The following is a 27461-nucleotide window of genomic DNA, read 5'->3' as shown; positions in this document are numbered from 1 at the left end:
AAATTTAGATAAGATTTGACAATAGGAGAGTGCGTGTCAATAAATCTCTACTACAAAAATTGTTTACAAAACATGCAAGTCTATACACTCATGTCTAAATGTCTATACTATATGACACTTTCATGAGATCAGACATACCGAAGCCATTCAGCTTAAAGCGCGCGTGTGTTTTGTTGACAACATGAACTTGCAACATTTTACTTGTTGACAAGTCAAGACCAGCAGCTATAACTGTGTCAGTTATTATATAAGTATATTACAACCAGGTCATTGCGTGACTTCTTTATGTGTTTAGAAAGTAATGACATTCATTGAACTTGAAGAATTTCGAACAGGATTTACATATACATTTACACCACATTCGACATACACATGACATCTCTGTTGATATCATCTTATGAGGGCAGTGGAGCTGAAAACATTCACAGTTAACACCATTACACGTCGAAGATCACATATTACCGGAGTGTGGGTAAGGGGTGAATTTCAGAAACGAGATCCTCTATGTATACAATTTAATTTCGCTATAGTCGTCGATAAGTAAAATTGTCGGCAGACATATTTACACTGGATTGGGTCAAATTGATCTGCATTAATTTTCACATATTACGATGTGCCATCATAGGAGTTGATGAAAATACCTTTTAAATAATAGCAAGACAAAGGCTTACGTTGAACAATTAAAAAAACAAACATTTGAACCGATGTTATATATTTCACGATCACACCAACGTACACTGAGTCAAAGGTTCACGTAACGGTTATACAGTGGCCCCTCGCTAAGTTGCGGGTGTTGGGATCCAAGCAAAAACCGCGACTTATCGAGGGCCGCGACTTACCGAGGGATGTCGTGAAAGAGGGAGGTCGTGCATTGAAAAACATATAAAAAGCACATATAAACCCTCGGTTTAGTTAATTGATGTATCATCACATGTGTCAGGCAGTATTCGAATAAAATCATGATTATGTTTGCTGTAAACATTGCGTTGATTATTTTGTTTGTGTCTGATATTATGTGGGCCGCTTGCTGTTGCTTGCGACTTCGACGGTAACAGCTTCCAAAATAAACCAGTTTCATCGCAATTATAAACATGTTTGTCAAAATAACCACCTTCATAGATAATTTCTCTCAGTTTTTCGGTCAAAGTTCCGACAGCGTCAATGTTCCCAGATCGAGCTTCGCCTTGGATTGAGACTGCGTGTGTCGATAGCGTGTCTTCTTTGTCATCGCAAGAACCACCCTGAACTGGCCTTAAATTCAAAGTCGTCATATCTGAGTTGTATGCTTTGCATTGGGTGATGGGACCAGATAGTGGAGTTCCGGCAGACCGTTCTTAAAGAAACGTAAACAGCTTTATCGGTGTCATCATTGTATTAGGACATTGTGGACGTTCCATTCAACCTACATAAATCATTTCACTGCCTATTAATACGAGATTATTGGGTATATTTATAGATTCAACGCTACCCGTAAATTTGCTCAGGGGAACAACGTATTATGGGAACAATCTAGAGTCACGCCCTCTGAGTGAGTATATATAAAGAATCCCACATAATTTCACTCACTTGTTTGATTCGTTGTTCACAGAGAACCATGTCATCACCGGCAACGTTAGACTGTAACACCTATCCACCTGCTTGGGCACCTATCTTAAAGAATATTATCCACATTTGATAGGAATCTTCACGTCAAACCCTGGCTGGACGTATTTACACACACATAGACGTGGTTCTATAGCTCATCTTGTGTCTGTCTTTAGTACTTTGTCTTCTTTTATATGTTGTTTTTAGATTTTCAGATTTTATCGACACAGAAGGCATATGGTTTCCCACAGACTTGCGTAACACCAATGTGCGACGCCAAACGGTGTCGGGAAAAGTCGACAAAAGCAGAATATTTTCTCGCATCACACCATCGAAACTGTCGCCAATCGATAATATGTATATTTAACTCTCTCAAAGTGAAACCTGTGACAAAAACGACTAGTTTGATGGGTTTTTTCCGGGATTTAATACACGTAACACCGATGGCAGCCATTTTCTTCAGGTCGAGCGACACATTATGACGTCACTGAAGTATGCATTCCCGAGGGATATTTTCATAATGCCAACAGTATGTCACCTACATCATATTGTGTTTATATTGCCCACTGTCTTTTTAGAGAAATATACAAATATAGAAGATAGGCAACGCAGTAAATACCAAGAGGTCCATAGCAAAGTACTAATAAACAGTAGCAGACAACAATCGCCTGGTGTTAGCTGTTCCAGATTCCGAAGGAAGTTCTACTATTTCATTTTCATTTTAGACAAATAATTTTGTATTTCTTCGACCTTAAAACAAATGATTGTCACTAGAGTTACGTGAGGTTTAGCGACCTAAATCCCGGGAAAACGACTTGGAACATACCATTTTTGTCAAGGTTTTCGCGCTGGTGATTATTTAATAAAAATGCTATCGATTGGTGATAAATTCGATTGCGTAATATGAGATAGGGGTGAACATTTATCGACTTTTATTTACGATGCCATTTGGCGTCTTCATGAAATGTGTCAGGAATGACTAACATGCCTTTGCAAAGAAGAGTTACAGCTAACATTGCTTGGAGCTCGAATAATCCAAATTATTGAGGGCATTTCACTTTATGTTCTTGTTTGACATCAACTTTCAACTGGAATTTTAATTAAAATCAGTAAGGACAAGGAATACCCACGATTTACAACGAGATCTCGCGTTATATGTCATGAATTTGTTTTCGCGTATCTGTTAACCGACTTAATTAGCTGATTATTAGCTGAATTGCTGTGTTATGTCTGTCATCGTTTAGGCCTATTTGAAGTTTTGGACGGAACTTGGCTCAGTGATTTGGAACTAATTACCAGATAACCGTCGCGATTCTGACAGTTGGTATCCATAGTTATTAATGTAGTGAACGATTAATCAAAAGATATGACGTATTCAGTACTTAGTGTGATTGGCTTTATGATTGAAGGTTACGCCCTAGAGTCTTTTTACTGCTTTGTAATTGGTTAGAGTTGTGAAAATGAATAAAGAGAGTTTGAGTTGGTCTTGGGGAGCACAGCACGATAGACGCAGTAGAGAGAGTGCAGTCCTGGAGAGTCGAGCAGTCCTGGAGAGTCTTGGGGCGAGTGTTGACGCAGTCTAAGAGAGTCTTGGGGACTTTTCCCCAGGGCGCTGTGTCTTATAGAGTGCTCCAAAAGATCGACTAAGACGAGAGTTGAAACGTATTTCGTTGTGTGTGCCTTATTTGACTGTAAAGTTAAAGTGACTTTCCCGATCCCGTACCTCAAGGGGACGAGATAGAGAGACGAGACGAGTTTCCCCCCCTGACACGTGTGGAGAACCCCGAGAGAGAAAATTTCCCCCTGATATATACATGAAAGTAAAAACAGAACAAACAAAGATCACATCATCGTAGTGATAAAAAAGGCAATATAATTGATTCACAACAATATAAAAGTTGGTAATGCAATAAATATAGTCCATTAAATTAATAACACATTAGGTCACTGACTTTAAATATACCACCAGTCGTCTACGATATAGGCTATCATGAAATGCGTTTGACGGTTGTTTTTACGATTTAATTGGCTCTTGCTTACTTGATTGACAATGATTTATTTTTTTTGCTTTTGTGCTTAATATAGTGCAACTTTTCCTGGTTCATTGATACAGTAAATATTTGAAACTGCAATAAGGTAAATGAATGGCAATTATAATTTTCTGGCTAAAACCACCATTGTGAATTCATAGTTCATATAACTACGCGTAGAAGTGTGTTTCGTGAGATAACTTTTCACAACCACGAAGCCAGCCTCCTTTAATGCCTTTAGTACAAACTCTTCATCAACCTTGAAACATGACATCCGCGCATCTCCAATCATGTAAAAATCAGCTGGCATGCAAAGTTGTACAAACCAACCACCACTCTTGAGTAGGTTTGACGCATTATTCAAGTATTGTACCCATTGTTGTTGACTATTGACGATGCATTCAATGCAAAAACCTGTCAGCACACAGTCGTAGAGCGGCGAATCACTCGAACCAACTGGATATTTTTTGGAAAAGTCACAATACGTGACATTTTGTATTGCTTTACGCATTTCCTTTTCTCGGTCCACTGTATTTCTATTATAATAAAAAAACACTCATAATGAATCTCGTAATCTGGACACCGAACTTTGATTTGCCTACTAATCGAAGCTACACACAATTGTTGTCATTGCTGTAAACGTTATAGACGAGTGTGAGCTATTAAATACAATATGTTCTACTTACTGATGTCCTTCTAGTTCACACACATATTTCACATATTGACTCCATTCAAAAGCGTCAGCATTTTCATTCACCCAGCGTTGTATAGCGTCTTGGTTCTCCTTACTTAAATCAGTCGCGACAATTTCATTGAACTTTGTACATGCCGAGATGAATTGATAGACGCAGGGCCCAGCACCAATGTCAATGAGACGATTACCAGATACTCCAACTACTAGTAAGAATGCAAACAATTACAAAAATTGGATTATTCCACATGTAAATATGACATGTTAGCTAAATATTGAATACATTATATATTAAACAGTATGAATAGCATACACAAAGCACTTACCAGAATTGAAAATATCATGTAGACTGTCGAGTAAAAATATATTGACCAGAGACTCGCTAGTGGATTTGTCTAAATCAGGATAATAATGTTTAAGATAGGTGTCCAAACCAAATACAGTGGTGTCATCGTTACAGTCTAACGTTGCCGGTGATGACATGATTTTCTATGAACAACGAATCAAACAAGTGAGTGAAATTCTGTGGGATTCTTTATATATACTCACTCAGAAAGGCGTGACTCAAATGTGCTGGTAGCGTTGAATCTATTAATACCTAATAATCAAGTATTAATAGGCAGTGGGGTGATTCATGTAAGTTAGAGGGGAACGTCCACACATGACATAATTACATCGCTGCGTGCACATTTGACTTAGTGTACGTTGGTGTCATTTGACTTAGTGTACGTTGGTGTGATCTGTTCATAAACTCTGTGACATTGATTCGATTGTTTTTCTAATTGTTCAACGTAAGCCTTTGTCTTGCTATTATTTAAACGGTATTTTCATCAACTCATATGATGGCACATCGTAATAAGGTTTTTGACATAGGTGAACATTATAATTAATGCTGGTCAATTTGAGCAAATTCAGTGTAAATATGTCTGCTGACAATACTTAAATGTATTACAGCAAATTAATTAAATTAATATTGTGAATTCCACAAAAAATATATTTTGTTTACTGTAAAACCATTTATTTTTACTGGCATTTACTTTCACTATTTTGATGCTTTGAGCAATTTCCCTGGGTTTTAATTTCACAAAGTTGGCATGGAAACACTGAGTTATATTGTTATTCTTATGACATGTACACGTTGATTTAATTTAGTGAATTTTACTTATCAACGAATATAGCGAAATTAAATTGTACACAGTATGGTCTCATTTCTGAAATTCACCCCTTACCCACATACCGTAATATGTGACCTTCGAAGATAACTTTTTCTCTTGGAGAAAATGTAATGGTGTTAAAGAGCGGTAGTCGTCGCGCCGCGCATGCGCGAGATGTGGGTCTCTTATAAACAAAGATGGAGATTTTGACTGTTGGGCACACTACTACATGTATTACAAACTGAGAGGTTACCAAGCTTTAATTAGGCATTTTTTGGGTGTTTGGAAGGTATCGAAGGATTCGCCGGTGGTAATTAGTACAAGTGGCGCCCAGGGCAAAACTCGTACTCGTAATTTCATTAGAAAAGCGCATTGGAATATGAGAAAATCAATGTTTATCAACACAAATGTCACACATTCGCGACGCGACGTCTACCGCCCATTAACTACGAGTGTTATCAGCTCCACTGCCTTTATATGATGAATGGTCTGGTTGTAATATACTTATATAATAACTGACACAGTTATAGCTGCTGGTCTTGACTTGTCAACAAGTAAAATGTTGCAAGTTCATGTTGTCAACAAAACACACGCGCGCTTTAAGCTGAATGGCTTCGGTATGTCTGATCTCATGAAAGTGTCATATAGTATAGACATTTAGACATGAGTGTATAGACTTGCATGTTTTGTAAACAATTTTTGTAGTAGAGATTTATTGACACGCACTCTCCTATTGTCAAATCTTATCTAAATTTATGACAATGTTCATATTCTAGGATTTAAATCCCCGGTGCAATGATATTGTGCCTGTAAACGAGCGAGAGTTCATTAAAAAAAGAATACGACCATGTAATTGAATTTAAATATACCGGTACATGAACAGTGATGATCTGGAAAAGGGCAATATAGTGTGAAAGGTCGTTGTAGGTGATGGAATATACACACAAGCTGTGGGTCCACAAAGGTGTGACGCCAAATGGCACCGCAAATAACACTATCGAAGATAACAAACTTGTTGGATACTCCCGTAAAGCGAACTACTACTTCAGATACATGCGTATACTGCCCACAGTTTGTTGAGAGAAATGTACAAATAAATGTCTGTCCATGCATGTAGAATACAGGGAAAATAGACAACAACAGCAAATACCACGAAGTCCATAGCAAAATAGTAATAGTAGCAGACGATCATTTCCTGGCGCTTTAGCTTTCCCACTTTCCGATCCAGGGAAGTTCTAATACAGTGACGCCATTTAGCAATGTAATTTTGGCTGTCACTACAATTCATTTATATTTCGAAAACTCACTTATATTTTATAATCCTCTATTAATAACCATTTTCCGTTCTGAAATCGAATTTTAAACCCACTTTCGTTTTTCGGTTCTGTTTTTATTTTAAACCCAGTTGTTTAGATCAATTTTGATTTTTAAAATCCATTTACGATTTTAAAATATTTTTTTGTTTTTAAAATTTATTTTCGTTTTTCAAAATCCGTTTAGTTTTTTTTAAATCTATATATCGTTGTTTTAGAATGTGTACCACCAACTGTGACTTATTTCGTAAATTATAACTATAACATGTTTAAAGGGCGGTAGTCGTCGTGCCAAAAATGGCGACTTTGACTGTTGCGCAGATCAACGAGTACAAACTGAGACGTTAAAAAGCTTTAATTAGTTTTTTTAGGTGATTGGAGGTAGCGAAAGAATCACCGGCAGTAATTAGTGCAAGTCGCGAGCAGGTCAAACCACAGTGCCTAAAAGGAGGAACTGTGGTCAAACCTTATGATTTCCATTGGAAAAGATTCAACATAAAAGATGGTAATATTTTATGCATAGACACAGTCCCCCAACAACTGTGGTATCGACTTGAAAAACATCAAATACTATACAACGTTTTCTAGACAATTCAAATGCTTTGTTTATTAATGAATATAACTGGAACCTAGGTCGTTGTTTTCATAGCTTTATATCGCTTACGCACCATCATTATTATATCACCACTTGCACAAAAATTCCATGGAAACAATAATTAAAACGTGATAAAATAAAACAATGAAATACACTCATTCTAGATGATTGATCTCGATATCTACCAATTTTCTGTAATACCAGCGACAGTATTTGCATATGTTTCCTGCATTTTGAAGGGAAAATCATTTTGCGCCACCCGTCAAATTTATTTCGGGTGGGCCGCCGCCTCTTTGCCCCTTGGTGCCGGGGCATGCTCCCCCTTAAAACATGAATATGGACCCTCTGAAACGTACTTCCTGCATTTTGAGCTTGATATTGGAGAGGCGACGGCCCTCAACATGTTTCGAGGGGGCGACCGCCCCTCTGCCGCCGCCACTGGATATGGTAATGGGAATCTAGTTTACTTGTTTGTTTGTCACACTTTTTGTTTTGTTTGTTTTTAACTTTATTTAACCTTCTACATGTGTAGAAACCAAAAAAGAATTGTCAAATTTTCTTTAACGTTGTAATAAAGCAATATTCTATTCTATTCTATAGTAGCCTGACCCCGGAGCCTGAAACGATTTTCGGAAACAATAGTATTACCATTATCTGAATCTTTCAATACGAAAGGATTTGCTTGCATACCGTTTTCACAGAACCACCTAACAGTACTGACATTATATCAGCATCCTACGTGGTCTTAACATTACATATCGCACACTTCCGTTTACTTGGGGAGTTACTTGACCTCATCCGGCGACCTTATCGTTTGTGAAATCAGTATATCTGACTTTGTATATTTGGGCTCAGCAATGGCATCAAATGTAGAGGAAGACCATGTTAACGATTTCATTCGTAGTTCAGTTGCTGTGAATGTTTCGACAGGTTTGTAATGACTTAGAAAATGTATAAAATATGGTATGCGGAAGTCTGAATGAGTGCAGTGCATTACAGTCGTATTGATGACATGATCACGGGACCGAGATTCCGTTTTATTGTAGAGACGTATTGTTGTTGTAACATCAGTTGAACGCGGAAGACAGAGTAGGGGATCCATGGTTGTAATGTTTGGTTACCTCCACAGTAGACAGAGTAGGGGATCTGTGGTTGTAATGTTTGGTTACCTCCACAGTAGGCAGAGTAGGGGATCCATGGTTGTAATGTTTAGTTACCTCCATAGTAGACAGAGTAGGGAATCCATGGTTGTAATGTTTGGTTACCTCCATAGTAGACAGAGTAGGGGATCTGTGGTTGTAATGTTTGGTTACCTCCACAGTAGACAGAGTAGGGGATCCATGGCTGTAATGTTTGGTTATCTCCACAGTAGGAAGAGTAGGGGATTCATGGCTGTAATGTTTGGTTACCTCCACAGTAGACAGAGTAGGGAATCCATGGTTGTAATGTTTGGTTACCTCCACAGTAGACAGAGTAGGGAATCCATGGATGTAATGTTTGGTTACCTCCATAGTAGACAGAGTAGGGGATCTGTGGTTGTAATGTTTAGTTACCCCACAGTAGGCAGAGTAGGGGATCCATGGTTGTAATGTTTGGTTACCTCCACAGTAGACAGAGTAGGGGATCCATGGTTGTAATGTTTGGTTACCTCCATAGTAGACAGAGTAGGGAATCCATGGTTGTAATATTTGGTTACCTCCATAGTAGACAGAGTAGGGGATCCATGGTTGTAATGTTTGGTTACCTCCACAGTAGACAGAGTAGGGAATCCATGGTTGTAATGTTTGGTTACCTCCATAGTAGACAGAGTAGGGAATCCATGGTTGTAATATTTGGTTACCTCCATAGTAGACAGAGTAGGGGATCCATGTTGTAATGTTTGGTTACCTCCATAGTAGACAGAGTAGGGAATCCATGGTTGTAATATTTGGTTACCTCCATAGTAGACAGAGTAGGGAATCCATGGTTGTAATGTTTGGTTACCTCCACAGTAGACAGAGTAGGGAATCCATGGTTGTAATGTTTGGTTACCTCCATAGTAGACAGAGTAGGGAATCCATGGTTGTAATATTTGGTTACCTCCATAGTAGACAGAGTAGGGGATCCATGGTTGTAATGTTTGGTTACCTCCACAGTAGGCAGAGTAGGGGATCCATGGTTGTAATGTTTGGTTACCTCCATAGTAGACAGAGTAGGGGATCCATGGTTGTAATGTTTAGTTACCTCCACAGTAGACAGAGTAGGGAATCCATGGTTGTAATGTTTAGTTACCTCCACAGTAGACAGAGTAGGGAATCCATGGTTGTAATGTTTGGTTACCTCCACAGTAGGCAGAGTAGGGAATTCATGGTTGTAATGTTTGGTTACCTCCACAGTAGACAGAGTAGGGAATCCATGGTTGTAATGTTTGGTTACCTCCATAGTAGACAGAGTAGGGAATCCATGGTTGTAATGTTTGGTTACCTCCATAGTAGACAGAGTAGGGGATCTGTGGTTGTAATGTTTAGTTACCCCACAGTAGACAGAGTAGGGAATCCATGGTTGTAATGTTTGGTTACCTCCACAGTAGACAGAGTAGGGAATCCATGGTTGTAATGTTTGGTTACCTCCATAGTAGACAGAGTAGGGGATCCATGGTTGTAATGTTTGGTTACCTCCATAGTAGACAGAGTAGGGAATCCATGGTTGTAATGTTTGGTTACCTCCACAGTAGACAGAGTAGGGAATCCATGGTTGTAATGTTTGGTTACCTCCATAGTAGACAGAGTAGGGAATCCATGGTTGTAATGTTTGGTTACCTCCATAGTAGACAGAGTAGGGAATCCATGGTTGTAATGTTTAGTTACCTCCACAGTAGACAGAGTAGGGAATCCATGGTTGTAATGTTTGGTTACCTCCACAGTAGACAGAGTAGGGAATCCATGGTTGTAATGTTTGGTTACCTCCACAGTAGACAGAGCAGGGAATCCATGGTTGTAGTGTTTGGTTACCTCCATAGTAGACAGAGTAGGGAATCCATGGTTGTAATGTTTGGTTACCTCCATAGTAGACAGAGTAGGGAATCCATGGTTGTAATGTTTGGTTACCTCCACAGTAGACAGAGTAGGGAATCCATGGTTGTAATGTTTGGTTACCTCCAGAGAAGACAGAGTAGGGGATCTGTGGTTGTAATGTTTAGTTACCCCACAGTAGGCAGAGTAGGGGATCCATGGTTGTAATGTTTGGTTACCTCCACAGTAGACAGAGTAGGGAATCCATGGTTGTAATGTTTGGTTACCTCCATAGTAGGCAGAGTAGGGGATCCATGGTTGTAATGTTTGGTTACCTCCATAGTAGACAGAGTAGGGAATCTGTGGTTGTAATGTTTGGTTACCTCCACAGTAGACAGAGTAGGGGATCTGTGGTTGTAATGTTTAGTTACCCCACAGTAGGCAGAGTAGGGGATACATGGTTGTAATGTTTGGTTACCTCCATAGTAGACAGAGTAGGGAATCCATGGTTGTAATGTTTGGTTACCTCCATAGTAGACAGAGTAGGGGATCTGTGGTTGTAATGTTTAGTTACCCCACAGTAGGCAGAGTAGGGGATCCATGGTTGTAATGTTTGGTTACCTCCATAGTAGACAGAGTAGGGGATCTGTGGTTGTAATGTTTAGTTACCCCACAGTATGCAGAGTAGGGGATCCATGGTTGTAATGTTTGGTTACCTCCATAGTAGACAGAGTAGGGAATCCATGGTTGTAATGTTTGGTTACCTCCATAGTAGACAGAGTAGGGGATCTGTGGTTGTAATGTTTAGTTACCCCACAGTAGGCAGAGTAGGGGATCCATGGTTGTAATGTTTGGTTACCTCCATAGTAGACAGAGTAGGGGATCTGTGGTTGTAATGTTTAGTTACCCCACAGTAGGCAGAGTAGGGGATCTATGGTTGTAATGTTTGGTTACCTCCATAGTAGACAGAGTAGGGAATCCATGGTTGTAATGTTTGGTTACCTCCATAGTAGACAGAGTAGGGGATCTGTGGTTGTAATGTTTAGTTACCCCACAGTAGGCAGAGTAGGGGATCCATGGTTGTAATGTTTGGTTACCTCCATAGTAGACAGAGTAGGGAATCCATGGTTGTAATGTTTGGTTACCCCCACAGTAGACAGAGTAGGGAATCCATGGTTGTAATGTTTGGTTACCTCCATAGTAGACAGAGTGGGGGATCCGTGGCTGTAATGTTTAGTTACCTCCATAGTAGACAGAGTGGGGGATCAGTGGCTGTAATGTTTGGTTACCTCCATAGTAGACAGAGTGGGGGATCAGTGGCTGTAATGTTTGGTTACCTCCATAGTAGACAGAGTAGGGGATCCATGGTTGTAATGTTTGGTTACCTCCACAGTAGACAGAGTAGGGGATCCATGGCTGTAATGTTTGGTTATCTCCACAGTAGGAAGAGTAGGGGATTCATGGCTGTAATGTTTGGTTACCTCCACAGTAGACAGAGTAGGGAATCCATGGTTGTAATGTTTGGTTACCTCCACAGTAGACAGAATAGGGAATCCATGGTTGTAATGTTTGGTTACCTCCAGAGAAGACAGAGTAGGGGATCTGTGGTTGTAATGTTTAGTTACCCCACAGTAGACAGAGTAGGGAATCCATGGTTGTAATGTTTGGTTACCTCCAGAGAAGACAGAGTAGGGGATCTGTGGTTGTAATGTTTAGTTACCTCCACAGTAGACAGAGTAGGGAATCCATGGTTGTAATGTTTAGTTACCCCACAGTAGGAAGAGTAGGGGATTCATGGCTGTAATGTTTGGTTACCTCCACAGTAGACAGAGTAGGGAATCCATGGTTGTAATGTTTGGTTACCTCCACAGTAGACAGAGTAGGGAATCCATGGTTGTAATGTTTAGTTACCCCACAGTAGGCAGAGTAGGGGATCCATGGTTGTAATGTTTGGTTACCTCCACAGTAGACAGAGTAGGGAATCCATGGTTGTAATGTTTGGTTACCTCCACAGTAGACAGAGTAGGGGATCCATGGTTGTAATGTTTGGTTACCTCCACAGTAGACAGAGTAGGGGATCCATGGTTGTAATGTTTGGTTACCTCCACAGTAGACAGAGTAGGGGATCCATGGCTGTAATGTTTGGTTACCTCCACAGTAGGCAGCGTGGGGGATCAGTGGCTGTAATGTTTGGTTACCTCCACAGTAGGCAGAGTGGGGGATCAGTGGCTGTAATGTTTGGTTATCTCCACAGTAGGCAGAGTGGGGGATCCATGGCTGTAATGTTTGGTTACCTCCACAGTAGACAGAGTAGGGAATCCATGGTTGTAATGTTTGGTTACCTCCACAGTAGACAGAGTAGGGAATCCATGGTTGTAATGTTTGGTTACCTCCACAGTAGACAGAGTAGGGAATCCATGGTTGTAATGTTTGGTTACCTCCATAGTAGACAGAGTGGGGGATCCGTGGCTGTAATGTTTAGTTACCTCCATAGTAGACAGAGTGGGGGATCAGTGGCTGTAATGTTTGGTTACCTCCATAGTAGACAGAGTGGGGGATCAGTGGCTGTAATGTTTGGTTACCTCCATAGTAGACAGAGTAGGGGATCCATGGTTGTAATGTTTGGTTACCTCCACAGTAGACAGAGTAGGGGATCCATGGCTGTAATGTTTGGTTATCTCCACAGTAGGAAGAGTAGGGGATTCATGGCTGTAATGTTTGGTTACCTCCACAGTAGACAGAGTAGGGAATCCATGGTTGTAATGTTTGGTTACCTCCACAGTAGACAGAATAGGGAATCCATGGTTGTAATGTTTGGTTACCTCCAGAGAAGACAGAGTAGGGGATCTGTGGTTGTAATGTTTAGTTACCCCACAGTAGACAGAGTAGGGAATCCATGGTTGTAATGTTTGGTTACCTCCAGAGAAGACAGAGTAGGGGATCTGTGGTTGTAATGTTTAGTTACCTCCACAGTAGACAGAGTAGGGAATCCATGGTTGTAATGTTTGGTTACCTCCACAGTAGACAGAGTAGGGAATCCATGGTTGTAATGTTTAGTTACCCCACAGTAGGAAGAGTAGGGAATCCATGGTTGTAATGTTTGGTTACCTCCACAGTAGACAGAGTAGGGAATCCATGGTTGTAATGTTTAGTTACCCCACAGTAGGCAGAGTAGGGGATCCATGGTTGTAATGTTTGGTTACCTCCACAGTAGACAGAGTAGGGAATCCATGGTTGTAATGTTTGGTTACCTCCACAGTAGACAGAGTAGGGGATCCATGGTTGTAATGTTTGGTTACCTCCACAGTAGACAGAGTAGGGGATCCATGGTTGTAATGTTTGGTTACCTCCACAGTAGACAGAGTAGGGGATCCATGGCTGTAATGTTTGGTTACCTCCACAGTAGGCAGCGTGGGGGATCAGTGGCTGTAATGTTTGGTTACCTCCACAGTAGGCAGAGTGGGGGATCAGTGGCTGTAATGTTTGGTTATCTCCACAGTAGGCAGAGTGGGGGATCCATGGCTGTAATGTTTGGTTACCTCCACAGTAGACAGAGTAGGGAATCCATGGTTGTAATGTTTGGTTACCTCCACAGTAGACAGAGTAGGGAATCCATGGTTGTAATGTTTGGTTACCTCCAGAGAAGACAGAGTAGGGAATCCATGGTTGTAATGTTTGGTTACCTCCACAGTAGACAGAGTAGGGAATCCATGGTTGTAATGTTTAGTTACCCCACAGTAGGAAGAGTAGGGGATTCATGGCTGTAATGTTTGGTTACCTCCACAGTAGACAGAGTAGGGAATCCATGGTTGTAATGTTTGGTTACCTCCACAGTAGACAGAGTAGGGAATCCATGGTTGTAATGTTTAGTTACCCCACAGTAGGCAGAGTAGGGGATCCATGGTTGTAATGTTTGGTTACCTCCACAGTAGACAGAGTAGGGAATCCATGGTTGTAATGTTTGGTTACCTCCACAGTAGACAGAGTAGGGGATCCATGGTTGTAATGTTTGGTTACCTCCACAGTAGACAGAGTAGGGGATCCATGGTTGTAATGTTTGGTTACCTCCACAGTAGACAGAGTAGGGGATCCATGGCTGTAATGTTTGGTTACCTCCACAGTAGGCAGCGTGGGGGATCAGTGGCTGTAATGTTTGGTTACCTCCACAGTAGGCAGAGTGGGGGATCAGTGGCTGTAATGTTTGGTTATCTCCACAGTAGGCAGAGTGGGGGATCAGTGGCTGTAATGTTTGGTTACCTCCACAGTAGACAGAGTAGGGAATCCATGGTTGTAATGTTTGGTTACCTCCACAGTAGGCAGAGTGGGGGATCAGTGGCTGTAATGTTTGGTTATCTCCACAGTAGGCAGAGTGGGGGATCCATGGCTGTAATGTTTGGTTACCTCCACAGTAGACAGAGTAGGGAATCCATGGTTGTAATGTTTGGTTACCTCCACAGTAGGCAGCGTGGGGGATCAGTGGCTGTAATGTTTGGTTACCTCCACAGTAGGCAGAGTGGGGGATCAGTGGCTGTAATGTTTGGTTATCTCCACAGTAGGCAGAGTGGGGGATCAGTGGCTGTAATGTTTGGTTACCTCCACAGTAGGCAGAGTGGGGGATCAGTGGCTGTAATGTTTGGTTATCTCCACAGTAGGCAGAGTAGGGGATCCATGGCTGTAATGTTTGGTTACCTCCACAGTAGGCAGCGTGGGGGATCAGTGGCTGTAATGTTTGGTTACCTCCACAGTAGGCAGAGTGGGGGATCAGTGGCTGTAATGTTTGGTTATCTCCACAGTAGGCAGAGTGGGGGATCAGTGGCTGTAATGTTTGGTTACCTCCACAGTAGACAGAGTAGGGAATCCATGGTTGTAATGTTTGGTTACCTCCACAGTAGGCAGAGTGGGGGATCAGTGGCTGTAATGTTTGGTTATCTCCACAGTAGGCAGAGTGGGGGATCCATGGCTGTAATGTTTGGTTACCTCCACAGTAGACAGAGTCTGTTGATCTGCAGCGGCTCGGGAATAGATCGTGATTGGTAAATGTTAATGAGCTGCGCCATCTACGGCCAACCGGGTCAATGGTCTTTTAATCTTATTCTCTGAGAAGTTGCTTGTTGACCTCGTTCGATTCATCGCGCAGTTGTTTTGAGCGCAATGTATCGAGCTAAACTTTGCTCTTGGCGACTTTTTGTACTGTTTTGAGGGCTGCATAGGATTCAAGTTGAGAAGATATTGGTGTGAGCTCTGAATAACGTGTGAAATCTATAATAAAGGCGGTCGATCGTAGCATGCACCGGCTGGTTTGTATTTTCCTGATCGTAGCATTGAACTACAATTGCAACATTTTAGTTGTAGCAGGGACAGCTACATCGGCAACTGACTAACTTGTAATTATTCGTCCATCATTGTCACATATGACTGATGACAGAAATACATTAAAGCTGTCGCAAATTTTAATATTACGAAACATTTCAAGAACTCGTTTCTTACTAATAATAATAACTTTATTGCCTCCGCGTAAAAAGATTTTCATAAGAAAACAGAGTTTTAAAATAATAACTGGATATATGTAAAAATATTATAAAAAAAAACAAAAGAACTTAACTAGTAAATAAAGCTTTGTGTTGTGTAAATATATTTGTCAAGTTCTATAATTATGCCAGTATCTTTGCTTGAGAGTATATATGTGAACAGTATATTGTTATTTTTGGATGAAAGTAGTGTCATATTTTTTTTTGATGAAGTTTTTCCTGCATGTGTTCATATTTTGGGCAATTCAATAGAAAATGTTCTTCATCTTCAAATGAATTTATGTCACAGTTATTGCATATTCTTTTGTTCATAGGTTTCATAGTTTCATTTCCTAGGTTATGATTACTAATTTTAAATTTTGTCAACATTCATTCAAGTTCATTCAAATATGGCTCAAAGATGTATTTTGTTTTAAATTTAGCATATGTTCTCAGTTTGCTATTTTCTTTGGAAATCATTTCTTTCCAAAAACTGGCATATTTATTTTCAAAGGAAGTATTTAAAAATGATATTAATTTGTTTTTTTTGTTTTATAGTGAGTGTTTTTTCTGTTATGAAGTTTAGTGAATTGTCTTTCAATGTTGTATGTATTGCATTTAGCATTGTGTTGTGCTTGTTCTAGGTATGCCTGTTTTGTAAGATTATCATCTGGGAGATCCTTTATATGCAACCAGTAATTAATAGCTTGAACTTTTGCACTGAGCAGTAATGCAGTAACCCACCTTTGCTCTTGATGCTAAGTTACAGGGTTTTTTATTTACTTGTAAGATTTGTTTGCAGAATTTAATATTGATTTTTTCAATTGATGTTTTGTCCCATTTAGCATTGTCCTGAATGTCCTGCAAGTCTAGGGCCCATAATTCTGAGCCATAAAGCAAAATTGGTTTTATGTAAATGTTAAATAGTTTCATTTTTGACTCCCATGTGCGAAGCACATAATGGGAGTCTTTGCAGTTAGTGTGTCTGTGTGTGTGTGTATGTGTGTATGAGTGTATGTGTGTCCGACTGTTCCACTGCTATCTCAAGAACCATACATCGGTTTTTGATGAAACTTGGTACATAGATGCTCTGAACATATGCGCAGATTTGATTAGTTTTTGGTAAAAATCCGTGCATATTAATTACCTAATTTGCATGATAATTAGCTGATTTTTAGCTGTTCCATGATTGTTCCACTGATATCTAAACAACCACTCATTGGATTTTGATGAAACTTGGTACATAGATGCTCTGAACATATGCGCAGATTTGATTAGCTTTTGGTAAAAATTCGTGCATATTAATTACCTAATTTGCATGATAATTAGCTGATTTTTAGCTGTTCCATGATTGTTCCACTGATATCTAAACAACCACTCATTGGATTTTGATGGAACTTTGTACATACATGCTCTGAACTAATGCTAGGTTTTGATTAGTTTTTGGTAATAATCCGTGGATACTAATTACCTAATTTGCATAATGATTAGTCAATTTTCGGGTTTTCCACTGATATCTCAAGTACTAATCATCACATTTCAATGAAACTTGGTACATAGATATCATATGACACTGCACAGACCTGATAGTTTTTATGGTAATATCAGTACATATTAATTACCTAATTTACATAATTAATTAATTTTTAGCTTTTGATATTTCAAAGTAGTAATCATTACATTTCAATGAAACTTGATATATAGATACTCAAGGACTATTCAGAGATTAATTGTTTTGGGATAAATATTTGTGCCTATTAATCACCCAATTTGCATAGTTAGTTAATCTTCAGCTTTTCCACTGATATCTCTAGTATTAATCATCACATTTCAATGAAACTTGGCACATAGATCCTCTATGACTATGCAGACACCTGATTAGTTTTAGATAAAGATTTGTGCATATTAATAACCTAATTTGCATAATTAGCCAATTTTTAGCTTTCTCACTTATATCGCAAGTACTAATCACTCCATTTCAATGAAACTTAGTACATAGATGTCATAGGACAAGCACAGACCTGATAGGTAATTATTATGTATGGATATTAACCTAATTTGAATAAATAATAAATTTTAGCTTTTGATATTTCAAGTACTAATCATTACTTTTCAATGAAACTTGTTACATAGATGATCTAAAACTATACAGATACCTGATTAGTTTTTGCTAAAAATTTGTGTATATTAATCACCTAATTTGCATAACTAACCAATTTTCAGCTTTCTCACTTATATCACAAGTACTAATTCATTCATTTCAATGAAACTTTGTCTATAGATCTACTCTAGAACAATGCACAGACCTGCTCAGTTTCAATAAAACTTTGTACTTAGATAGTCTGTGCCAGTACTTATCTTATTTAAATGAATCTTAGTATGTATGTACTCTAACACAATGTGTCCGTTAATTTTGGGTTTATGTACATTCATAATAATTAGGTAATTTGTGTAATAATTAACTTTTCAGCTTTCCACTAATTTAGTTAGAATTAATCATCACATTATAATGAAACTTTTTACATATGCACCCTGAAACAATTTACAGACCTAAATCTATGCATAATAATTGCTTAATTTGTATAATATTCCTTTTGGTAATCCACAGACATGATTAGTTGAAAAAATGCATATTGATTATCTATTATTAGCCTATTTCTGATGACAAGTTGAAAATCAAAAAAATTGGCAATAACGATAAAGCTTAAAATAAAAGATATAAATCTGGATTAAACTCATTGACTCGCCTATTGACTTACATAAGCCTGCTGCACTATCTAGAACTACAATTTATGTATTACGTATTAATAGCCCATGTGCTTACGTCAATGACAACAAAAGAAAAACAAATATTTAAATGATCCATTATACATTAATAGTTTATATGCACTTCTACTGGAGATACACTTTCATTAGGGCAAACACTTTCATTAGGGCAAACACCGGTACCATTTGAAACTAAGATTATAACATTTTGTGTAGTACTAATTCTTTCCCTGCAATGCGTATTTTTAGCCCCAGGCAGAAAATGGTCCAGGGACTTACTTTTTCGACTTCTTCTTGAAAGTCTGATATGTACCTTAGATTTGTTTATTTCATGATGATATATTTTTTTTTAAAAAAATGGTTTTGTGCCAGGCGAAAGTTCTGGACATTGAATATCACTGTTTTCTCTCCTAAATGTTTTGTGTACGTGTAAATTGCAAGTGCTAGTGCTGACATATAATGATGATATATTTGATTCTTTAATTTTGATGAATATTTTTGTAATTTTTATTGAAAAGTGATATTTTCTTGTTGAAAACCGCAAATCAGATTGCTTTGATATTATACATATAGGTACTACAGGCGTCTGTCATGTTTGTTCATTTTGGATGATATCTTCAATTCTTTAATTAAAATGTGTGTTGCTAACAGCAGAGCTATCACAGTTGAGAGGCTGCTTGTTTCTTGACTTAATGTTGTCATACATCGTTTCATCCTTCAGGTCTATATGCTATGCCATTAATTGTTAAGCTTTATAATTAACGGCAGTATAGTTACAATCAAGTATTCACCAAGCATACTACATTTTGACTTCTTTCTGTTTTTTACCACTTGCCAAAAATAATGATTGTCTGTGTGTCAGGTGCCACAAAAGCAATGACCTTAATGCTTGTGTTCAATGAAAAACCTGCGGCAACTGGGAGCATATAAAGTGTGTTTCCCAGTTAATATTTGTCATGGCAAAAAAGAACCATGTCCATGCATGAATTGTTTGTTAGACATTGTTGAAATAAAAATAGTTTGATTTCAGTATGTACATCAAACTGAAATGTGCACACACACAAATCACTCAGTTTAATGAAGATCGTTCTTCATGGCAGAAGCACGAAAGAATGTTTGCCATTTAAGTTTGGACCATCAACACTTAATTATTTGTTACTGAATAGTCCAAATTAAAAATGTGTGTCAGGGGTCACATATTTGACATTGTTGCTAGTGTATATGTGTGATGTCAGTGTGTGTTACTTCATATTTTCAACCATTTTCATGATGAACAAGTGCACTATTAAAGTTCAGCAATGGAATTTTGCATTACAGAACATTCATGCATATAGAAAAAATATCATTCAGGAAATTAATGTGTCACATTGGTTAATTTATCTGCCCAATCATTTCATACAGAAACTTGGGTTAAGTCAATTTTGTCCATTTTTTAAACATTTTAGGCTTTTCCATTTGACCCTAATTAGGGTTTCGAGCCCTATGGGGCGAAACCCTTTTGTAATTGCTATGTTTATTAGGCTTTCAAGTCCCTTCAGGCTTGAAAGCCTATTGTTTTTGTTATGTTTATTATTATTATTATTATTATTCTTCCGCCAACTTCAAACGACTTCTTCTCTGAAACGGCTGCACCATTTTGCCTGAAAATTTGTATATACCTTCTACATGTCATGCCATTAAAAGTGACTGAAGCAGATTTTCGATTAGTCACGTGGTTCGGCCGCCATGTTGGAACTCATTAAATATGCATGTCTCTTGTAACTCAAAAACTATTGCATGTACGAACATGGAACTAACGGTATATTAAAGGCAACGGACAAGAGAATTGGCCAAAATATTCATTGACCATATATGGTCATAGAACTCATTAAATATGCATGTCTCTTATATCTCAAGCACTATTGCATGTACAAACGTGAAACTAACGGTATATTAAAGGCAACGGACAAGAGAATTGGCCAAAATATTCGTTGTCCATATATGGTCATAGAACTCATTAAATATGCATGTCTCTTATATCTCAAGCACTATTGCATGTACAAACGTGAAACTAACGGTATATTAAAGGCAACGGACAAGAGAATTGGCCAAAATATTCGTTGTCCATATATGGTCATAGAACTCATTAAATATGCATGTCTCTTATATCTCAAGCACTATTGCATGTACAAACGTGAAACTAACGGTATATTAAAGGCAATGGACAAGAGAATTGGCCAAAATATTCGTTGACCATATATGGTCATAGAACTCATTAAATGTGCATGTCTCTTATATCTCAAGCACTATTGCATGTACAAACGTGAAACTTACGCTATATTGAAGGTAATGGTCAAGAGAATGAGGCACCATATTCGTTGACCATATAAGGTCATATACCTCATTAAATATGCATATCTATAATATCTCAGGCTCTATTGCACATACAGGCATGGAACCATTGCTATATTGAAGGCTTTGGACAAGAGAAATTGTCAACATGTTCAATGACTATATATGGTCATATAACTCATTAAATATGCATGTCTCCAATATCTCATGTACCATTGCATGTACAAACATGGAACTAACGGTATACTGAAGGCTTTGGACAAGAGAAATTGTCAACATATTCGTTGACCATATATGGTTATAGAACACATTAAATATGCATGTCTCCAATATTTCAAGCACCATTGCAAGTGTAAACATGGTACCAATGCTATATTGAAGGCACTGGGAAAGAAAATTGGCCAACATATCCGTTGACCATATATGGTCATAGAACTCATTTAATATGCATGTCTCTAATATCTCAAGCGCTATTCCATGTACAAACATGGAACAAACACTATATTGAAGGCAATAGAAAAGAGAATTGGCCAACATATCCGTTGACCATATATGGTCATAGAGCTCATTAAATATGCATATCTATAATATATCAGGCACTATTGCACATACAGACATGGAACCATTGCTATATTGAAGGCTTTGGACAAGAGAAATTGTCAACATGTTCAATGCCCATATATGGTCATATAACTCATTAAATATGCATGTCTCCAATATCTCAAGCACTATTGCATATATAAACATGGTACCAATGCTATTTTGAAGGCACTGGGAAAGAAAATTGGCCAACATATCCGTTGACCATATATGGTCATAGAACTCATTTAATATGCATGTCTCTAATATCTCAATCGCTATTCCATGTACAAACATGGAACAAACATTATATTGAAGGAAATAGAAAAGAGAATTGGCCAACATATCCGTTGACCATATATGGTCATAGATCTCATTAAATATGCATGTCTCTAATATTTCAAGCAGTATTGAAGTTAGAGACATGGAAATAGCGCTATAATGAAGGCATTGGGCCAGAACGTCGAGTAACCTACACTTATATACATTGCACAAATCAAATCTTCAAACTTTTTTTTCCAAATTTAATGGTGTTATGGCCCTTTTTTCTTGAAAGCCGTTAATAGCTGCTCTGCAGCTATATTTAGGCTTTCAAGTCCCTTCAGGCTTGAAAGCCTATTGTTTTTGTTATGTTTATTAGGCTTTCAAGTCCCTTCAGGCTTGAAAGCCTATTGTTTTTGTTATGTTTATTATTATTATTATTATTATTAGGCTTTCAAGTCCCTTCAGGCTTGAAAGCCTATTGTTTTTGTTATGTTTATTATTATTATTATTATTATTCTTCCGCCAACTTCAAACGACTTCTTCTCTGAAACGGCTGCACCATTTTGCCTGAAAATTTGTATATACCTTCTACATGTCATGCCATTAAAAGTGACTGAAGCAGATTTTCGATTAGTCACGTGGTTCGGCCGCCATGTTGGAACTCATTAAATATGCATGTCTCTTGTAACTCAAAAACTATTGCATGTACGAACATGGAACTAACGGTATATTAAAGGCAACGGACAAGAGAATTGGCCAAAATATTCATTGACCATATATGGTCATAGAACTCATTAAATATGCATGTCTCTTATATCTCAAGCACTATTGCATGTACAAACGTGAAACTAACGGTATATTAAAGGCAACGGACAAGAGAATTGGCCAAAATATTCGTTGTCCATATATGGTCATAGAACTCATTAAATATGCATGTCTCTTATATCTCAAGCACTATTGCATGTACAAACGTGAAACTAACGGTATATTAAAGGCAACGGACAAGAGAATTGGCCAAAATATTCGTTGTCCATATATGGTCATAGAACTCATTAAATATGCATGTCTCTTATATCTCAAGCACTATTGCATGTACAAACGTGAAACTAACGGTATATTAAAGGCAATGGACAAGAGAATTGGCCAAAATATTCGTTGACCATATATGGTCATAGAACTCATTAAATGTGCATGTCTCTTATATCTCAAGCACTATTGCATGTACAAACGTGAAACTTACGCTATATTGAAGGTAATGGTCAAGAGAATGAGGCACCATATTCGTTGACCATATAAGGTCATATACCTCATTAAATATGCATATCTATAATATCTCAGGCTCTATTGCACATACAGGCATGGAACCATTGCTATATTGAAGGCTTTGGACAAGAGAAATTGTCAACATGTTCAATGACTATATATGGTCATATAACTCATTAAATATGCATGTCTCCAATATCTCATGTACCATTGCATGTACAAACATGGAACTAACGGTATACTGAAGGCTTTGGACAAGAGAAATTGTCAACATATTCGTTGACCATATATGGTTATAGAACACATTAAATATGCATGTCTCCAATATTTCAAGCACCATTGCAAGTGTAAACATGGTACCAATGCTATATTGAAGGCACTGGGAAAGAAAATTGGCCAACATATCCGTTGACCATATATGGTCATAGAACTCATTTAATATGCATGTCTCTAATATCTCAAGCGCTATTCCATGTACAAACATGGAACAAACACTATATTGAAGGCAATAGAAAAGAGAATTGGCCAACATATCCGTTGACCATATATGGTCATAGAGCTCATTAAATATGCATATCTATAATATATCAGGCACTATTGCACATACAGACATGGAACCATTGCTATATTGAAGGCTTTGGACAAGAGAAATTGTCAACATGTTCAATGCCCATATATGGTCATATAACTCATTAAATATGCATGTCTCCAATATCTCAAGCACTATTGCATATATAAACATGGTACCAATGCTATTTTGAAGGCACTGGGAAAGAAAATTGGCCAACATATCCGTTGACCATATATGGTCATAGAACTCATTTAATATGCATGTCTCTAATATCTCAATCGCTATTCCATGTACAAACATGGAACAAACATTATATTGAAGGAAATAGAAAAGAGAATTGGCCAACATATCCGTTGACCATATATGGTCATAGATCTCATTAAATATGCATGTCTCTAATATTTCAAGCAGTATTGAAGTTAGAGACATGGAAATAGCGCTATAATGAAGGCATTGGGCCAGAACGTCGAGTAACCTACACTTATATACATTGCACAAATCAAATCTTCAAACTTTTTTTTCCAAATTTAATGGTGTTATGGCCCTTTTTTCTTGAAAGCCGTTAATAGCTGCTCTGCAGCTATATTTAGGCTTTCAAGTCCCTTCAGGCTTGAAAGCCTATTGTTTTTGTTATGTTTATTAGGCTTTCAAGTCCCTTCAGGCTTGAAAGCCTATTGTTTTTGTTATGTTTATTATTATTATTATTATTATTATTATTATTATTATTATTATTATTATTATTATTCTTCCGCCAAGTTCAAACGACTTCTTCTCTGAAACGGCTGGACCGTTTTGCCTGAAAATTTGTATATACCTTCTACATGTCATGCCATTAAAAGTGACTGAAACAGATTTTCGATTAGTCACGTGGTTCGGCCGCCATCTTGGAACTCATTAAATATGCATGTCTCTTGTATCTCAAAAACTATTGCATGTACAAACATGGAACTAATGGTATATTGAAGGCAACGGACAAGAGAATTGGCCAAAATATTCGTTGACCATATATGGTCATAGAACTCATTTAATATGCATGTCTCTAATATCTCAAGCGCTATTCCATGTACAAACATGGAACAAACACTATATTGAAGACAATTGAAAAGAGAATTGGCCAACATATCCGTTGACCATATAAGGTCATATACCTCATTAAATATGCATACCTATAATATCTCAGGCACTATTTCACATACAGACATGGAACCATTGCTATATTGAAGGCTTTGGACAAGAGAAATTGTCAACATCTTCAATGACCATATATGGTCATATAACTCATTAAATATGCATGTCTCCAATATCTCAAGCACTAATGCATATATAAACATGGTACCAATGCTATTTTGAAGGCACTGGGAAAGGAAATTGGCCAACATATCCGTTGACCATATATGGTCATAGAACTCATTTAATATGCATGTCTCTAATATTGCAAGCAGTATTGAAGTTAGAGACATGGAAATAGCGCTATAATGAAGGCATTGGGCCAGAACGTCATGTAAGCTACACTTATATACATTGCACAAATCAAATCTTCAAACTTTTTTTTCCAAATTTAATGGTGTTATGGCCCTTTTTTCTTGAAAGCCGTTAATAGCTGCTCTGCAGCTATATTTATTATTATTATTATTCTTCCGCCAACTTCAAACGACTTCTTCTCTGAAACGGCTGCACCATTTTGCCTGAAAATTTGTATATACCTTGTACATGTCATGCCAAATAAAGTGACTGAAACAGATTTTCGATTAGTCACGTGGTTCGTCCGCCATCTTGGAACTCATTAAATATGCATGTCTCTTGTATCTCAAAAACTATTGCATGTACAAACATGGAACTAACGGTATATTGAAGGCAACGCACAAGAGAATTGGCCAAAATATTCGTTGACCATATATGGTCATAGAACTCATTAAATATGCATGTCTCTTATATCTCAAGCACTATTGCATGTACAAACGTGAAACTAACGGTATATTAAAGGCAATGGACAAGAGAATTGGCCAAAATATTCGTTGACCATATATGGTCATAGAACTCATTAAATATGCATGTCTCTTATATCTCAAGCACTATTGCATGTACAAACGTGAAACTTACGCTATATTGAAGGTAATGGTCAAGAGAATGAGGCACCATATTCGTTGACCATATAAGGTCATATACCTCATTAAATATGCATATCTATAATATCTCAGACTCTATTGCACATACAGGCATGGAACCATTGCTATATTGAAGGCTTTGGACAAGAGAAATTGTCAACATGTTCAATGACTATATATGGTCATATAACTCATTAAATATGCATGTCTCCAATATCTCATGTACCATTGCATGTACAAACATGGAACTAACGGTATACTGAAGGCTTTGGACAAGAGAAATTGTCAACATATTCGTTGACCATATATGGTTATAGAACACATTAAATATGCATGTCTCCAATATTTCAAGCACCATTGCAAGTGTAAACATGGTACCAATGCTATATTGAAGGCACTGGGAAAGAAAATTGGCCAACATATCCGTTGACCATATATGGTCATAGAACTCATTTAATATGCATGTCTCTAATATCTCAAGCGCTATTCCATGTACAAACATGGAACAAACACTATATTGAAGGCAATAGAAAAGAGAATTGGCCAACATATCCGTTGACTATATATGGTCATAGAGCTCATTAAATATGCATATAATATCTCGAGCACTATTGAAGTTAGAGACATGGAAATAGCGCTACAATGAAGGCATTGGGCCAGAACTTCGTGTAACCTACACGTATATACATTGCACAAATCAAATCTTCAATCTTTTTTTCCCCAAATTTAATGGTGTTATGGCTCCTTTTTCTTGAAAGCCGTTAATAGCTGCTCTGCAGCTATATTTATTATTATTATTCTTATTATTTTTCCACCGTTTTTTAAAGCACTGTAACTTGAAAAATAATGCTGCAATTCATTTGCTATTTTACATGTTTATAAAGGGCCATGAGTTGTGGTGCATATCCAAAAACCAGCCATGTAGGTCACATGACCTGGCCGCCATCTTAGGTAGAACCCAAACCGGAAGTGTTCAATTGCACCACTTTCTGAGGGTCTAGGAACTTCCGGTTTTTTTGTGTGGCATCATTGGCTCATGTCTAGCAAACATCAGTAATAAAATCTTTAGCGGTCATGTGACCTTGGCCGCCATATTGGATTTTCCGAAAATTGACAAAAAAATTTTAAAATCTTCTTCTCAAAAATGGCTCATTCATGTGATTATACATTTGCTTTGCAGCACCTATGGCCATAGCTCTACAAAGTGACTGAAGCAGATTTTTGAAAAATGGCTTCCTTTGGCAGCCATCTTGGATTTAATAAAAAGTGAAAGTACGCTATAACTCATGAACAATTTGCCAGATTTAAACCAAAGTTGGCATACAACATCCCTTCAATAAGGTGATTATGTGTTCATAAAAATATTTCCCATGATTCAAGTGCTTTTGGCGGCGATATTGAATTTATCAAAAAATTGCAAAAAACCTCAAAAAATTATCTTCTTAAAAACTGCTTGTTTGTTTGACAATCAATTTGGCATATAGTATCTCTGTTTATAGCTGTACAAAGTTACTGAAGCAGATTTTTGAAAAATGGCTTTCTTTGGCAGCCATCTTGGATTTAGTGAAAAGTGAAATTACGCTATAACTTATGAACAATTTGCCAGATTTAAACAGAACTTGGCATACAACATCCGTTCAATAAGATGATTATGTGCTCATGAAAATATTTCCCATGATTCAAGTGGTTTTGGCGGCCATGTTGAATTTATCACAAAA

General features: G+C 37.8%; 2 protein-coding genes across 3 annotated transcripts in view; one reads left to right on the top strand and one right to left on the bottom strand.

The window, feature by feature from the left end:
- Positions 1-3437: 3437 nt before the first annotated feature.
- On the bottom strand, positions 3438-4818 carry LOC100372362 (nicotinamide N-methyltransferase-like). 2 transcript variants are annotated; one of them, XM_006813778.2, is made up of 3 exons: positions 4632-4818; positions 4301-4511; positions 3438-4150 (listed from the first exon to the last, which is right to left on the bottom strand). In XM_006813778.2, exons 1-3 carry the CDS (start codon positions 4786-4788, stop codon positions 3736-3738), a joined length of 783 nt encoding a protein of 260 aa, XP_006813841.1. In that variant the 5' UTR covers positions 4789-4818; the 3' UTR covers positions 3438-3735. The 2 variants fall into 2 exon arrangements, with proteins under 2 accessions (XP_006813841.1, XP_085361662.1); XM_085505536.1 differs by having other exon boundaries at positions 4301-4508; positions 4632-4812.
- Positions 4819-8143: 3325 nt separating this feature from the next.
- LOC144353151 (uncharacterized) overlaps positions 8144-27461 on the top strand; it is a 32689-nt gene continuing 13371 nt past the window's right edge. Inside the window, exon 1 of the mRNA XM_085505535.1 lies at positions 8144-8297. Coding sequence (XP_085361661.1) covers positions 8225-8297 — 73 coding nt within the window. The 5' untranslated portion in view covers positions 8144-8224. The remainder of the gene's footprint in view (positions 8298-27461) is intronic.

Source organism: Saccoglossus kowalevskii, chromosome 11 (assembly GCF_978046115.1).
Source record: "Saccoglossus kowalevskii chromosome 11, keSacKowa6.1, whole genome shotgun sequence".
Taxonomy (NCBI): Eukaryota; Metazoa; Hemichordata; class Enteropneusta; family Harrimaniidae; genus Saccoglossus; species Saccoglossus kowalevskii.
Note: the sequence above shows the minus strand (reverse complement) of the source record. Positions and strands in the feature narration are given on the sequence as shown.

Excerpts from the sequence above, each read along its gene's own strand:
- LOC100372362 (XM_006813778.2), bottom strand. The coding sequence starts at position 4,788 with ATGTCATCACCGGCAACGTTAGACTGTAACGATGACACCACTGTATTT. Across the intron at positions 4,512-4,631 it reads ACATGATATTTTCAATTCTG|TAGTTGGAGTATCTGGTAAT; the intron begins GTAAGTGCTTTG and ends CATTCTTACTAG. Across the intron at positions 4,151-4,300 it reads TGTGAACTAGAAGGACATCA|AAATACAGTGGACCGAGAAA; the intron begins GTAAGTAGAACA and ends TTATTATAATAG.